Here is a 16,672-nt window from a genome sequence, read left to right on the forward strand (position 1 = left end):
GTATTCTTAACCCTCAAAGATGAGAGAAAACTGTCTTAAATGGTATTCCCTCATAGATAAATATAAAATTGAAAAACCTCAAAAATAATAGAAACTTGTGTAATTCAATTTATATTAACTTTATGTTACCGAGGAAACCTAAAAAATTGGTTACGACAAAGTATTGTTAATTATTTATAGATTCTTTTTCTTGAATCATTTATCTAATATGTTTAAATTACTGTCCAAATTTTATCTTTGGAAAATAAAATTGCCCAGAGGTGACAACAAAATCATGATTTGAAGTTTTTTGTGTTCTAAAATTGATATCGAACTCATAACTTATTTTAATTATTGTATTCGCAATTAAATATTTATATATATAATAAATTTTCTTATATACATATAACATTTAAGCAAAAATTACTAAAATTATCCGAACCCGTACCTAATATTTAACTCCGTCATTGCGACTGATGGTGGAATTAGTTGGTGAAGGAGGTGGCTTATGGTGGTTCATTGCTAGCCTATACTTTCCTCCGATAAAACTTGGCAGCGGTAGGTGTGATCCAAAACACGTGAAATTTTGACAAATTCAAGTAGATGTCAAGCACGTGATTTATTTGTGAAAGCTCGTGAAAAGTTGGAATTTTCGTATAAAAAGACATTTGCAAACACAAATTGGCAAAACTTTTTATTTTACCAATTTAATACGTCACCTTCTGGAAAACAAAAATGCCTCAACTATACATACTAAGGGCTCGTTTGGTACGAGGATAAGAGATAATTAACTTCGGAATTAAATTTAAGATGAATTTATTTCATGTTTGGTTGGGACAAAATTGTACTGCGTCCGGTCCATAATAAGTGACCAATTTGGTTTTTCATTTTGGTCCAAAATAAGTGTCCATTTATATAACCAAGAAAAAATTCAATTTGTTTTTTCAAAATTACCCTTATGTACGTATTCCTAAAAAAGTCTTTTACTCCTCACATTAACTATGTTGCAACATTTAATTAAGGGCACACTAACTACTTTTGTCTAGAATTTTGTATTTTCTTAATGGGTGTGCCAAAAACAAATTGATCACTTATTATGGACCGGAGGAAGTAGTATAACGAATCTGGGGATTAATTATTCCGGAATTGTAGTATCTTTTGTTCCTATAAAAAAGCGAAATAACTAACCCCGAAATAATTAATCATGGAATAATTTATTTCCTAATGAACCCCGAATAATTGAGTACCCCCAAGTGTAAAAAGGTGCATATGTTCACTATATAAAAGGCCAACCAGTGACAGTATCAACCGAACAAAATACCCCTCTCTAGAGAAATTATAGCACAGAAATAGAAAACCATGAATGTGAAAATTGAGAGCTCAAGAATTATCAAGCCTTTCTATGAAGGAACTCCACCTTCAACCAACACTCACATTTCCTTCAATGTCTTTGACAACGTTACCTATGATGCTTTAATGGCTTTAATTTACGCCTATCGTCCACCTACTCCTCCAACTTCCACCATTGAAATGGGACTCAGAAAAACCCTAGCAGTTTATAGGGAATGGGCAGGTAGAATAGGCAGAGATGAAAATGGCAATCGCGTGGTTTTTCTCAACGATGAGGGTGTTAGATTCATCGAGGCATCGGTCAATGCCACGTTAGATGAAGTATTGCCCTTAAAGCCCTCTCCTTCTTTGCTTAAGTTGCATCCTGGTATGAAGGATGTAGTGGAGTTGATCCAAGTTCAAGTCACAAGGTTCACTTGTGGCTCTGTGATGGTCGGGTTCACTGGCCACCACATGATAGCTGACGGCCACGCGGCTAGCAACTTTTTCGTCGCGTGGGGCCAAGCTTGCCGTGGTGTAGAAATCACTCCACTTCCTTTGCATGATCGTGCTATTTTCCATCCTCGGAACCCTCCACTTATCGAATTCAACCACGTGGGGGCAGAATTCATGTCCAAATCATTAAACAAGAAGGAATTCATCAAACTAGAGAATACAGAAAAAAACATAATTGTTCACAAAGTCCATTTCACATTGGAGTTCCTAGGCAAACTCAAGGCAAATGCTTCTTTCATGAATGGGAAAACCAAGACTTATAGCACGTTTGAAAGTCTTGTTGCGCATTTATGGAGGGTCATAACTAAGGCACGCGAACTAGACGGGTCCCAAAATACACAAATAAGAATCTCAGTGGATGGTCGCAGAAGAGTTGTACCAAGAGTAGCAGATGAATTTTTTGGTAACATAGTTCTTTGGGCATTTCCAACATCCAAAGTGAGAGATCTTGTAAATGAACCACTTCACTATGCAACAAAAATAATTCATGATGCTATTACTAAAGTAGATGACAAGTATTTCAAGTCATTTATTGACTTTGCAAATCATAAAGTAACAGAAGATCTCATCCCAACAGCAGACATGAAGAAGGATACACTTTGTCCTAATTTGGAAGTTGATAGTTGGTTAAGGTTTCCATTCTATGACTTGGATTTTGGAACAGGTTGCCCTTTTGTTTTCATGCCTTCTTATTATCCAACTGAAGGTATGATGTTTCTTGTGCCATCTTTCATTGGAGATGGAAGTATTGATGCTTTCATTCCTCTTTACCAAGACAATTCGCCTACCTTCAAGAAAATTTGCTATTCTCTTGATTTGAAAGCAAAATGAAAGGAGCTAGAAGGTTAAAAATGAAATAAGTTTGTGTTATATTGTGTTAGCTTATTAGCACTTTGGTTATAATTTTTTCTCCCGAAAGTTTTGGATTTTGTAGATTGTAATGTTGATGATAATTAAATCTTGGAGAAGAAATTTTAGTGTAAGTTGGCCTTTTCTGATTTTAAGTGATGTAGGAATGCATGTGTGTTTTTGTATTTTTAACTTGCGATCGTCCCCTCATACTTTGCTTCTCTAATTCCATCACACAACAGTGATATGGTTTTAACAAGTAATTCCAAGGTAACCATTTTTTCTTAGTGGGTTGCATATATATTCAATAAACTTTTTAACACAAAATACAAGTTTTAAGTCAAAACTATCGGATTCTGTCGAACCCACAGCTATAAGGCTGACTCTTCCCCTGTTTAACCGTTGAGGGCTCGTTTGGTATGAGAGATAAGGAATAATTAATCTCGGGACTAAATTTAAGAAGAGTTTATACCAATATTTGGTTGGATAAAAATTGCGGTATAATTAATCCCGAAATTAATTATCCTGGGATGGTAGTTTTTCTTATCTCCATAAAAAGAGGGAATAACTAATTCCGGAATAATTAATCCCGGGATAACATCTTTCCAACCAAACGACCCCCGAATGTGGTGATAAGGGGCAAGTATTTTTTATTTCTTATTTTTTTAATTTATTTAACTCTTGAATTCGAGTTTGGAAATAAAATCTCCATTAATGCGGAGCATTTTAATTCTCAAAGTTAAATATTCTTATGTGAATTCATATGAAGGAAAATATTTTATTATTAATCTCTCTGAAAACTCTCTACAATTTTCATAAATCTCCACACATAAAACAACCTACTAATACCCCTATTTATAATAGTACGAAATCTATTTCAACTAAAAATAGGAAAGCCTATTCCTATATTATTCTAATTGCAAATTCTATTTACACATGAATTAAATAAACCAAATCCTAAATAACTTAAGAATACTAATTAATCTTGATTTAATTTCCAACAGCCTCCCTTAAACCAAGATCTTCAAACTTGAGCATGCCATGAGTAATATCAAATCTTGTAAAAGTCAAATACCTTAGGCTTTTCACCAATTTCCTAAAATATGTAGCACCAGTAAAATCACGAGTATCATCTTTAGTTAACTTCAATTTCTCTTTAATATTGGTCATATATGATTTGGATATAACCTTGGTAAATTCCTTCAAAATATCATCAACATATTTTTCCTTTACTTTGAAATCATCTACTTCTCTAATTGCTCCTCGAAACATGTAATCTCGAACAATGGCACGAAATTGATTACATCTTCAGTATCTATAATCATGTGTTGTTCTGGTTCTAGATCCCAAGCTATTTTCATCCCAATCTTGTGCAGATCATCAGAGACTTTCTCTTGATGAATCATCTTGCTTTTTTCGTTAATAGGTTCATCTTCAATACTATCAAATAACTTTTCAGGTGAAACACCAACCTCTTTTGGAAGAAAGTCCCTTGCAACTAAATTTTCCTTTTTAACAACCAGAGAAATTTTGGCAGATCAATTTTGAATATTATTTGACTTCCCTTTGCATTCAATAGAATCTCTATCACAACAATTACATGTACCTTCTCTTCTTTTCTCCACTGTTTCTGAATTTTCGGCCTTCTTGATTTATTTTCGTCACCTTTGATGTGTCTTCTTTTTCTTTTGGTTGATCATCTTTTTCTTGTGATGCCTCCTCCAATGTCTCATCTTTCTGTTGATTCGATGATTTCTCATATGTCACCAATTCACCTTCTAAATCATCAAGTCCGAGAGTACTAAGATCTTTGGTAGCCTCAAGAATAACTTTCTTGTTGCTAAACTTTAAACTTAGAGACTGCAATATTTTTTCAACAATTTTAACTTCTTCCAATACTTCTCCATTGGTCCTTAGACCATTGACTATTTCTTCAATTCTTGTAAAAAATTCTTTGATAGACTCTGTTGGTCTCATACGAGCCAACTCAAATTGACTCTTAAACTCTTGTAGTTTCTCCTTCTTTATGTCAGCAACTTTTCGATATGACTTCACCAAGATTGTCCAAGCCTCCTTTGATGACTTTGCATGCAAATATTTTCTAGATACATGCAATTCGACCTTGATGGCGAGATAGTAGCGTGCCTTATAATCTAAATGTCTCTTCTTCTCCAATTGCGTAGCTGCATCACCTGTCAACGTTTGTGCCTTCTATGGGCTCCTCAAATCCTTCATCAATGGTGGACCATAATCCAATAGCCTTAAAAATATTCTTCATCTGTTGATACCAAATTTTGAAATTACTTTTGCCATCAAACACAAAAACGGGACAATTAGGTAATAGAGTATCCATTTTATTTTGGATCTCCTACCGACTCAAACAGAATCTTACAAAGGCTGTGATACCAATTTGAAGGAAAATATTTTATTATTAATTTCTCTGATAGCTCTCCACAATTCTCACAAATCTCCACACATAAAATAACCTATTAATACCCTTATTTATAATAGTACGAAACCTATTTCAACTAAAGACAAGAAAACCTATTCCTATATTATTCTAACTGCAAATTCTATTTAGACATGAATTTAATAAACCAAATCCTAAATAACTTAAGAATACTAATTAATCTTGGTTTAATTTCCAACAATATTAGTCTTTCCTAAAGTAAATACCAGACAACTTGTGGAAAAGAGAAAAACGATAATTCCTAGAGTTTTCATATTTGCGACTTTTGACAAAACTTTCGCATTAGATTTGCACCGCAGAGCGAAATTATGGAATTTAAAGGCGTTTGGGACTGCCTATCAATTGTTACTATATTTGTACACCAATGAAATTAAGACTACGAAAAATTCAAAAGTTTTTGATCAATATTGTCCCTTATCTTTGAGAGTAGGTCTATTTTAATCCCTCAAATATAACCCTGAGCATATTTAGTCCCTTAAGTATGCTAAAGTGGAGCACCTTTAGTCTCACTGACAGAATCGTCTAAGATCAACTACGGGGTTGGTTTCGGCACTCACCGTCTTTTAATTTACTTATCGAAAATATTTTATAAACCAACACCCACTAATAGTACAGAGCTAGAGCTGATAAATTTAAGATTTTATCGTTGAAACTTTTGCTTTTAAAAATTTATGTTGATTTTTCCAAAAATGAAAGTTGAAATTTGATAAAAATAGAGCTGCCAAGATCACTTCTAGGCATATTATTGAAGCAAACGAACAACCAAATTATACTATCACTTTTAGCCCGCGCCAGAAACTATTTACATTTGGTAACCGAAAAAATATATAAAATTTATATAATTTTTGTATATTAACATACAAAATGTAGATATATAAAATAATATATAAATTTTATATTTTTTTGGCTATTATTTTTACACCGGTATACAGTATCATTTTCTCATTGAAAACTGGCACAGAAGGGGATATTTTTAAGGTCAAAATTTTAGAAGACATTATCTAAAACTGAGGAATTAAAATTTGTGTTATCCCATAAAAGGAGAGGAAACGTTTTGCTTCATAGCAGAAGATTTGCTTCATGAATCAGAGTTGGTTAACATGCTAAGTTTTTTAACAGATTCTGTCAGTGAGACTAAAGGTGCTCCACTTTAGCATACTTAAGAGACTAAATATGCTCATGATTATATTTGAGGGACCAAAACAAACCTACCCTCAAAGATAAGGGACAATATTGCTCAAAAACTCGAAAATTCAATGTAGATAATTAATACCAGTTGCCTCATAATCACATATTCCACAGGACAATGACATAATTACCATTTGTAAGGTCAAACAACTTTTCTTTTTTCACCTAACGTTCTTTCATATGTTATTAAATTATTTAAATATTCTTGGTAATAAGAACTTGTAGTTTTTAGTAGTACTACTTCCTTCCAACGGTGCTTCTCTAATCATGGCATTTAAAAAGATTAAGAATTTTCTTTGACACATTAAGGCCCCGTTTAAAAAAAATTCCCCTTTTTCAAAAATAAATTTAAAAAATATGCAGGCTAAGGCTGCGTACAATAGACCCATGTGGTTCGGCCCTTCGCGGACCCCGAACATAGAGGGAGTTTAGAGTACCGGGCTGCCCTTTTCAAATTTAAAAAATATGTTTGTCCATGAAATTTTGCAAGTTTATGAAAAATTTCGAAAATGAATTTTTCAAAAACCAAAAAGTGGTTTTGACCATGTTTTTAAAATTTTTTCCCCACTCACAAAACGGCAATATTTTTTCAAATGAAATACATGTTCAAACATAATTTCAAATTCCAAATACTATTTTTCAACTTAACTCCAAATACTACTTTTTTCAAAAATTATAAATTTTATATCTAAATGCCTGCTAAAACAAATAAATTTAATGGTTAAAATTTGAATAATTAAGATTCAAATCTAAAAAATAAACACATTTAATGATTGAGATTTGATTAGTTAAGATTCATATCACCATTAAGTGCAAATAAATGAAGCCTAAAATTTCCCAACTAATGATTTTAGAGTTAATGTCGATATATGGTAGTATTAATTAAGGACATATAATGATGGAGTACAATTTCATTACAAGTAAAGCTCAATCGTGATTACAAGGGAACAACGTTTAGATATGCATTGTCTTACGTAACACTAAAATTAATTGAAAGAGACGCGATGTGCATGTGAATTGAATTGATCTAATATTATATAATTATCTCTATTGTTATTATCAGTACTATGAAAGTAATGTCGCGACCAACTTGCCATTAATAAACCTTAAATAAATAGAAAAAGACCACCTTACATTACGTTTTCTTGCGTCTTTGTCCACTTTATTCCTAATGGCTATCACGTGATTCTATCATGAAATGGCCGTGTTAAGCTCCGAGGCAACTCTATTTGCTTTTGGCCCTGATTCAATTTTCAAAAATTATTTTGAACATAATTTTAATTTTATTTTAAATTTCAGTTATTTCCAATTTTTCTCAAGCATTTAAGCAAGTTGAAAGTGACATATTCTTCAAAGTTTAACATTTGATGTTGGAACTCCTAATCCAATTTATTCGACCTCGCATCATGTAGAATCCATTTTAAAAAAGAAAAATCACTTTGTTCCAGGACTTTTTTTTATTCTTAAGTTTCGAACTTCGAATTATGTCTATCTCCATACTTCTTAGTGGTAGTAGAAAGGGATCACATATCCTCTTCCCTACATCATAAATGTTTAAAACGGTATAAAAATTTAGATAATTTGGTTGTCACTCTTCATCTTAAAAAACCAAGGGAAAACACATAAGATACACGATGTAGTTGTCCGAAAAAATTAGTTTCATACTTAACCTTTACGAGTATCCTATTATCTCTATATACTTGTACAAAATGAATTTAATACACCTCAAAAGTAAAAGTGGCAAAACATTTTAAAAAATAAAAAAGTAGAAACGCGTCTTATCAAATTTAAAAAATAAAAAATAAAAAATAAAAATAAAAAAATCTGGACTTCCCATTCCCCTTTCTTTTTCATCTTTGCTCTCATTTATTAACCATTCAATCTTTTAATCTTTGTTGTACGTAAAATTGGATTTCCGACCGGTTCTTTTAATCTTTGTTGTACGTAAAATTGGATTTCCGACCGTTTCTTCATTTTCTCCGACGATGGATTAGTCACATTATCAGTTTAGTTTAGGGGTTTTGATACAGTTACCTACAAAAACAAAACTATTTACCCTTGTCTATCCATTTGTTACCCTACCCATAAACTAATTACATTTCCTATCCATAGTAGGTTTTTGTGGGGAATTTTTTCTTTATTCTCCAATTCTTTTTTATTTCTATGCTTCTTTTCTTTTCTTTTTTATTTTTTTCTTTTCTCCTTTTCTTTTTTCTCGTTTTCTTCTTATTTTTTTCTTTTTTTCTTTTCTAATTTCATTTAACTTCTTTTTTTTATATTCTTTTTCTCTTCATAATCTAATTTCATTTACTGTTTTTACTATTTTTTATTATTCTTTTTTTTATATTATTACTAAATAAAAATTAAATTGTGTACCAATTAAATGTAGCTAATACAACCAAATAAATATTAACTAACATATGATACCAGTATAGTATATAACTATACCAACAGGGTATACAATTGTACGCAAAGAGTTAAAAAAAATTTAATTCAATTATTAAACTAAAATAATATCAGTTATCAATAAAAAATTTAAAAATTTCTAAAAGGATCTAATTGTAAGAGTATACCGTTACATTATATAGCATACTATAATTTTTTTTTTTTTGCATTTTCAATTTGCCCCTCACGCTTGGTAAAAGCTTAAAACAAATTAAAAGGGAAAAGGCAAGTGAATTTATGGGTAATAAGTATACTATTATAGTATATTGTATACTATTACAACATATTGTTACAGTATCTTGCATATTATTATAGTATACCATAACAATATATTGTATACTATAATAGTATATTGTTGCAGTATAACTATATACTCCTATAGTATATTAGTATACTGTAGCGGTATACTGTTTTGTAAACTATAATAATGTACTGTTGCAGTATAGCTATATACTCCTACAACATATTGTATACCGTAGCGGTATACTGTAGCTGTGTTATTCTTCGATTTTCAAGTGAAAATTTCGATCTCAATCACCTCAAATCAGCTCCAAATGCTATCAAATTTCAGTATGAACTTCCAGAAGGTACTATAAGCAATATTTAACAGCACCCACTTTGAATCAAACAAGAAATCTTCAAAAATAAAATTGAGCTTCAAGCCCAACAATGGTGGATAATGGAAAGATTCTCAAAGGATGATATTAGCATGGGACCAGAGACGTAAATGACCAGAGACTTCTGTAAATGCCATACCCACAAATATTATTATTGCCACACAAAACTAAGGATATTCTTTTAGAGTTTGAATCTCTATTTCACCACTTGAGGGTCTCTTTCAAGATTTCTTGTTTGCGGGAACTATTTCATTAAAGTTCGTACTCAACAACTAAAGCCCTTAAATATTTAATTGCATGCCAGAAAAAAATTATGAGGTTGTTGGACAAGATAATAAAGAAAAGAAGAAAATCCAAAGAAAAGTTTGATAATTTTCTAGCTCAGCTTTTGTTTGCAGGTTGCGGCTGGAAAATTAGCGGGTAATTAATTTGGGCCCCTTGGGTAGGAATAGTAAAGAGTTTGGACATGTGCATTAAAGAGTAAATAATTTGGATTTAATGGGTATAAAGTGAGATTTTCTCTTTAGTTTATTAATTAAAATAAATTTTGACCTTTCAGATTCAATTTAACAGTGTAATAACAAGAAATGACCCAAAATTTGTTAGTGTGTGAACAACTATGGGCCGGAAAGATTTATCCGGCAAACTTTCATATTTTTCGGTGACCTTCAACAAACAAAACCCAACTAGATCTCAACCCCCTTATCACCACCCTATGGCATTTTTGGACTCAACATATTAATTCATTCAAGATGAAATTAAAGCCTATAAACCCGTTGATAATGGAGGTTTTAGTGGTTGGTATGGAATTAAAAAAAACATGTGAATGAAAAAGAAAAATGTAAAAAGAGTAGTGAAAAGTTAGTTTATTGCATTTTTGGCATGGCGTTGACCTGACGCTGACATGACATACGCAAGCGGAGCACCTCACTCCATGAAATTGGTATTATGCTTCACAAAGTGATATTAAATTCACCTTGTATAAGGGCATCTCCAACCTTTACCCCATTTTTGGTCCCCAAAATGGAGATTTCCCCATTTTGGGGACAACTTACTCCAACCATTCCCCCATTTTTTCCCCCAAACTTTTTTATATTCTTCTCTCTCTTCTATATTATATTATTATCTTTCATTTCAAATTTATTTTTTAATTTCAATTAAACAAATTCCATCTTTTGTTTTTATTAATTTGTAATTTTCATAATTAAAACAATTTCATAAAATTTTAAATAATATAATTTGTAAGCAATTATTATAGATTAACTATTAATTCAAATAAAAGTGAAATCATTGCGATACAAGATTAATTTCCATAATGTATTTTCAATCTTCACTTTTTAATTTTAGCAACATCAAATATTTTATATTTGCACCATTCATTTTTTGAGATAATTATATATTTTTTGTACAATTATAACTTATAATAAAATTAACTTATAATTTTACATAAAAATAACAAATGCACGAAAATTAATTTATCAAAATTATACACCAAAGTTAAAGATATAATATTAATATTATAAAAATATTACATAAATAATTAAGTATATATAAAGAGATAAATTAAAAGATTAAATAATAAAATAATAATAAAAAAGTGATGAATAGTAATTGGGGAGATGAATAGTGTACCCCCATATTTGAGGGAACACTATTCATCCCCTATTTTGGAGACAAAAATGGGGGAGGGTTGGAGTTAAATTATCCCAAAAATTGCCCCCATTATGGGGGATGGGCGCAAGGTTGGAGATGGCCTAAGTATATAGAGGTACTAGGACACTCAAAGTTTGAAACTGATTTTTCCAAACAAATACATGGTATATCTTATGAATTTTTTCAAGAACCAAACCCTAATTACTGATACATCGATTTTAGGGTTGGGTTTTTAAATATTTTGGATACCTGTCAAAAGTGAAAATAAAATAAAACAAAAAATGTACTTTTTTTTTTATTTTTCATCCGGTGTCCGGTACCCGCATTAGAGTCCGACTATATCCGGATTCGCGCCGCGTAAAGCCCCATTCAGGAGGAAGCGCTCCCTACCAATGTTTTGTCCATACCCAAGGCTCGTACCCGAGACCTCTGATTAAGGAAAAGTCTCATCCAGCAGCAAAAAATGTACTTATATCACTACTAGAAATTCGAAAAAAACCGACCACGTTAGACTGACCAATTTTGGTTGGTCAAAAAACCGGCCAAAAACCGATCAAAGTTGATCGGTTTTTCAAAATATTTTATTTTTAATTTTTTTTACGAAACCGACCAACTTCGGTCGGTTTTCTTTGGCACAAAATGCGGGAAACTATTTTTGAATCCCGCAAAATTTATTTTTCAAGAAATCGACTAACTTTGGTCGATTTTTCATTTAAAATAAATTAAAATTAATATTAAAAAGCCGGTCAGTTTAAAAAACCGAGCGAATTCGGTCCGTAATTTTATTTTTTAATAAAATCGACCAACTTTTGTCGGTTATTTTGGTGCGAAAATACAATTAAAGAGTATAAATGAAATAAAAGTCAGTCTCAAAACAAAATGCACCGATGGTCTAGTGATAGAATAGTATCCTGCCACAGTACAGACCCCGGTTCGATTCCCAGATGGTGTATTTTTTAATTATATAATTAAAATACCGACCAACTTTGGCTGGTTTGTTCGGTAATTTTTTTTTTTTGAATTTAATTGACCGATCCGACCAACTTTGATCAGTATGCCCTTCCGACGTTCAAAATATTGACCACACGTTAATGGTAGCGTTTTAGACGGTTATTGACCGTTACTGACTAACTTTGATCGATTTTTTTGGACAGTTTTTTTTCCGAATTTCTAGTAGTGTTATTACTAATGGAAATGTTGTATTGTGGACAAGTTGCAATTCTAGGCATACATTTGCATGTGTCCCCTGAACGAGAATTCGATACCATAAAGCCTTATTCTTAGTATGCTTTGGACATGAATTCCAAAATAAATTTTCAAATTTGAAATTTCACTAAAATTTGAATTGAAGATGAAGTTGTGTTTGGTTATAATTTTTGCAACATATTTGTATGCCATTTTTTGCAAAACAATAAAATATGATTTATACCCCATAACTTGTAAAAATATCAAAATCGCCCCAATTTAATTATCTTACCTGAAATAAACAATCAAACATGTTATTGTTTAACTGTTATCATATTCTGCTTTACTTCAATATACAGAAGATGCAAAATCAATATCACATTTTCTAACACAGCCTGCTTCCCACTGCTATTACCACCGTTATCAAACATGTAGGTTAATAATTGATGGGGTCATTTTATAAATTTTAAAAGTATAGGATAAATTTGTAAAATTAAAAACAAGCAAATTCTTATTTTCAATTGAAAAACTGGTAAGAACCAATTTTTCAAATTTGAAAATGCATTTTCAAGTGAAAATTGAAAAATTGGGGAGATTTTGATAACCAAACATTGTTTTCAAAAAAAATTTTGAAAAAAAGGAAAAAATTTGTATGTGCAAACGGGCTCATTAATCTTGATAAACCAAATTAACAACCCGGGGATAATAATAAGATACTCCCTTCCATTCGATTTACTTTAATTTGTGATTTATAATATTAAAAAGAATTTTTTTTTTCAGAGTTGGCCTTGAAAATTTGGAGTAGGTATTTTGCCTGCTTTTAGACAACTTCCTGAAAAGTGGCGACTTAATAAAGTAAGTCACACATTCACGTAAATGACAGGAGACAAATTACTATCTTCTCATTCAAGAAGACCATAATTTGCGGCCTACGTACCAAAGCTGCCGGCTAGCATGGGGTGGCTAAAAAATCGTACTCCTACTCTTGATTTTAAACAAGGACGGGAACCCCAAGGTTTGATTGAGTATTAAGAGCGCAGCGCCTAAACTTTGAATTACTGCATATCACATGTTCAAATCTATTATTTGCGGATAAAGCATGATACTTAAAGGGAGAAAGATAGTACGGTCAACCCTTCTATAACAACCTTATTTATTGGAAGAAATTCAAAAATAGCCAGATTTATCACTGGTCGTTGAAAAATAGCCAAGTTTCAAAAGTCATCGAAATTTAGCCACTTTAAATTTGAGCGAAAACACTGTTCAAAATCCGAAAAAATACGCCCGCAAATTTTACGGGAGTTCCAGCATAAGTATGCTTGAATAACTATGCTGGAACTCCCGCAAATTTTACGGGAGTTCCAGCAAGTATAATTGTCCAGTATAATATACTGGAGTTTGGAGCACCGGTGCTCCAGTCTCCCGCAAATTTTACAGGAGTTAGCAAAGTATACCGGTCCAGCATAATATGCTGGAGTTTGTACACAAATGCACCAGAACTCCCGTATATTATACTGGACCGGTCCCTGTTGCAGCAAAATAGTGGCTATTTTTCATTGACTTGATAAGCGCTGGCTATTTTTCATTGACCAGTGTGAAACTGGCTATACCATGATATTTCATCTTATTTATTTCAATTTTTTGAAGTTTTATAGTGAATAGCCATTATACATGATGTCACCCAAACTTACACCACTAATTAGGTTGTGAGGTGGTCGATGCAATTATAAATACCCAACACGAGTCGGGGTCAATTCCATAGAGAGCTTTATGTGGGATTAGGTATATACCTAGTCTAGTATATGACGTGCCCAAGATTGCACTTCCACATATTCAGTTGTTTCTTTTTTACTTCTAGTTTGTATTCTAATGCTTCTAATTGAAAAGCTAAGAGACAATATTTTTGGTATTGTTGTTTTCCTGGTTATAAAAGATCTAGGGTTGTAACTTCCACCTAGATGATTACCTAACATATTGAGAGCTTTAGGGCATGTTTGATTGATCGTGATACAATATAGCAATCACAGTCGATTACTCACTCTATACCTCTCGGTAGTTTGAGTGATTTTGCCAATTTAGCTTTCTCAAGTCCAAATGGGTATTTCAAGAAACAAGCGATAGGTGCTCAAGTCGGGTCTTACTATCTCTAGATTCAAGCCTTTAATTGGGCTATCAATTTCCTGAATTCACCCTAATTTCTTGTTAGTCAAGTTTTTCTAGACTTAGTCTCTCTTTCTCAAGTAGAGACTAAGTCAATTAGGCATGAATCAATATTTGTAACCATCAATTCTCAAATTCAAGCAAAAACTAGGCTAAATATCATATACCCAATCATAAATAAGCCCTAAATCAATCACCCATTAGGTATCCATACTAGGGTTGAGTCACAACCCTAGCTAAGGGTTTAGATACTCATGGAAAATGCAGAAATTAAAGAAAAAACTAAGATAAAATCCATAATAGTTGATAAAGGGAAGAAAATCTAATATTAAAAAAATATTAAACTATTACAAGGTAACCCTATACAGTAAAGAAAAACGGCTATATATTCTTAGGTGCACCAAACTTAACCTAAAAATGAGAAAAAGATCTATTTATACCCAGCTAAAATTATCAGAAAAAATTTCCTTTTCGGAGGTTATGCGGCCGCATAATTATGTGTGCAGTCCGCATTTTGAAACTTGGTTTGACAGGTTGGACTTCTGCGGCCGCACAATTCTGGGTTGCGGCCGCACTTCTTAAACTTCTGCGGACCGTACATTTCTGAGTGCGGACACACTCTTGATTCTGCGGCCGCACAATAATGGTGCGGTCCGCACTTCTTGACCTTGGGCTTTGGCATGGGGAATTTCTGCGGACCGTGCATTTCTGAGTGCGGTCGCGCTTCTGCGACATGACAATAATGGTCCGGTCCGCACTTCTTCATGGACCAAAATCACAACTCTCTGAACTTCATCTTCTGCGGCCGCACTTTGTAAAGGAAAATTGACAGAGGCTGCCTCATGTTCTGCGGCCGCACTCAATATTGTGAGGTCCGCATTTTGCCCTTTTAGCCTTGTTTTGGTCTTTGTTCAAAATTACTCCTTCTTGAGTTGATGTTCATCTCTTTGGCTCATATTCAACACTCCTGCAAAAAAGCACATTTCATTAGTTTTCAGGAATACCTTTAAGCAATTATTGAGCTACAACGAAAGTAAAAGAATGCAAATAAGTAGTCAAAATTCCTACGTATCAACTCCCCCAAACTTAAGCTTTTGCTTGCCCTCAAGAAAATAAAGTAATTCCCACATCCACAAGACAAGACTAGTTCAGCTGGCCTAAGATGAATCAATGACACATCAATTGGGACCAACAATTATCCACAATACATATGAATTATCAACAATGCAATGATTTGACTTTTTGAGTACAATAGTTCTAATGTGACACTAGAGCATCAAGAGTTGAGCTTATTCATCAAGGAAGCTCGCTCTATCATGTAGGTCATTGTGGATCCCAAACTCCTCCTCCTCTACTCTCCGTTAGCATATCTCACTTTAGAATATAACACCCGATTCCAAGATTGTGAAAAGTTCGCTCATCTCTCTCAGAAGAATGTCACAAGTACGACTCTAAGTACCATATGCTTGCCCCTCATGTAAATCACCATTAATGTAAGCTCACTCAACTTGAAATCATGTAGGGATTTTTCGGGATGTAATGAAGGCTTTTGGACCAAGGTAGGACTTTTTGGAATAGAATGGGTTCATCTTTCCTTAAGCACTCCATTTTCTCTTTTTGGCTCATACTTTATCAACTCTTTGAGTCATTTTCTTTTTCCCCAGAGGAACTAATGAGACGTCACGTCACTCTTTCTTGGTCATGATATTCATTTTTTCTCCCTTTCTATTTATTTCATGCCTTTCATCCTTGTTTTTTTAGAATCCCTTCAACTTTTTACTTAATTCGCTTTCTTTTTGGCATTTTTCTCTTTGTTCTTTCTTTCTTTTCTTTGCCTTCCCTTTTCTTCATTTCTTTCCTCTTGTTTGTACCTTTATATCACTTTCAAATTCCTCGTCTCTCCCCCAAACTTATGCTTTAGCCATTTGTTTCTCAAGAATGCTAAGGAAAGATCGAGTGCCAAGAGAGGGTCATTGCAAACAGATTAAGGCTTGTAACGTGGTTATTGGATGAAAAAGGGTTTAGGCTCAAATGGGTTGACTAGGGATATCACATTGGTAGGCTATGAAAGATTCCAAAATGGATCAAGGAGAGCCTACAATCATTTCTCAAGCTAAGCTACACTTATAATTTTGGCCTAGAAAAATATTTTGGGCAAGTTCTAGACTATTAGCACGGGTACTTGGACTTGCAACTAAATATCCCACCTCTCACGCTGCTGGATTGCTAAAGAGAATGGAGTCGAGGGCCCACAAGAACCCTAGTTAATATTGAGAATCAC

The 16,672-nt window shown here is 32.9% G+C and overlaps 1 protein-coding gene across 1 annotated transcript; it reads left to right on the forward strand.

Annotated features, from left to right (window-relative positions):
- Positions 1-1,288: 1,288 nt before the first annotated feature.
- Positions 1,289-2,865, forward strand: LOC109237700 (agmatine hydroxycinnamoyltransferase 1-like). Its single transcript, XM_019404042.1, has one exon. The coding sequence runs from the start codon at positions 1,339-1,341 to the stop codon at positions 2,653-2,655; it is 1,317 nt and encodes a 438-aa protein (XP_019259587.1). The 5' UTR covers positions 1,289-1,338; the 3' UTR covers positions 2,656-2,865.
- The last annotated feature ends 13,807 nt before the right edge of the window (positions 2,866-16,672 follow it).

Source organism: Nicotiana attenuata, unplaced genomic scaffold (genome assembly GCF_001879085.1).
Source record: "Nicotiana attenuata strain UT unplaced genomic scaffold, NIATTr2, whole genome shotgun sequence".
NCBI classification, from domain to species: domain Eukaryota; kingdom Viridiplantae; phylum Streptophyta; class Magnoliopsida; order Solanales; family Solanaceae; genus Nicotiana; species Nicotiana attenuata.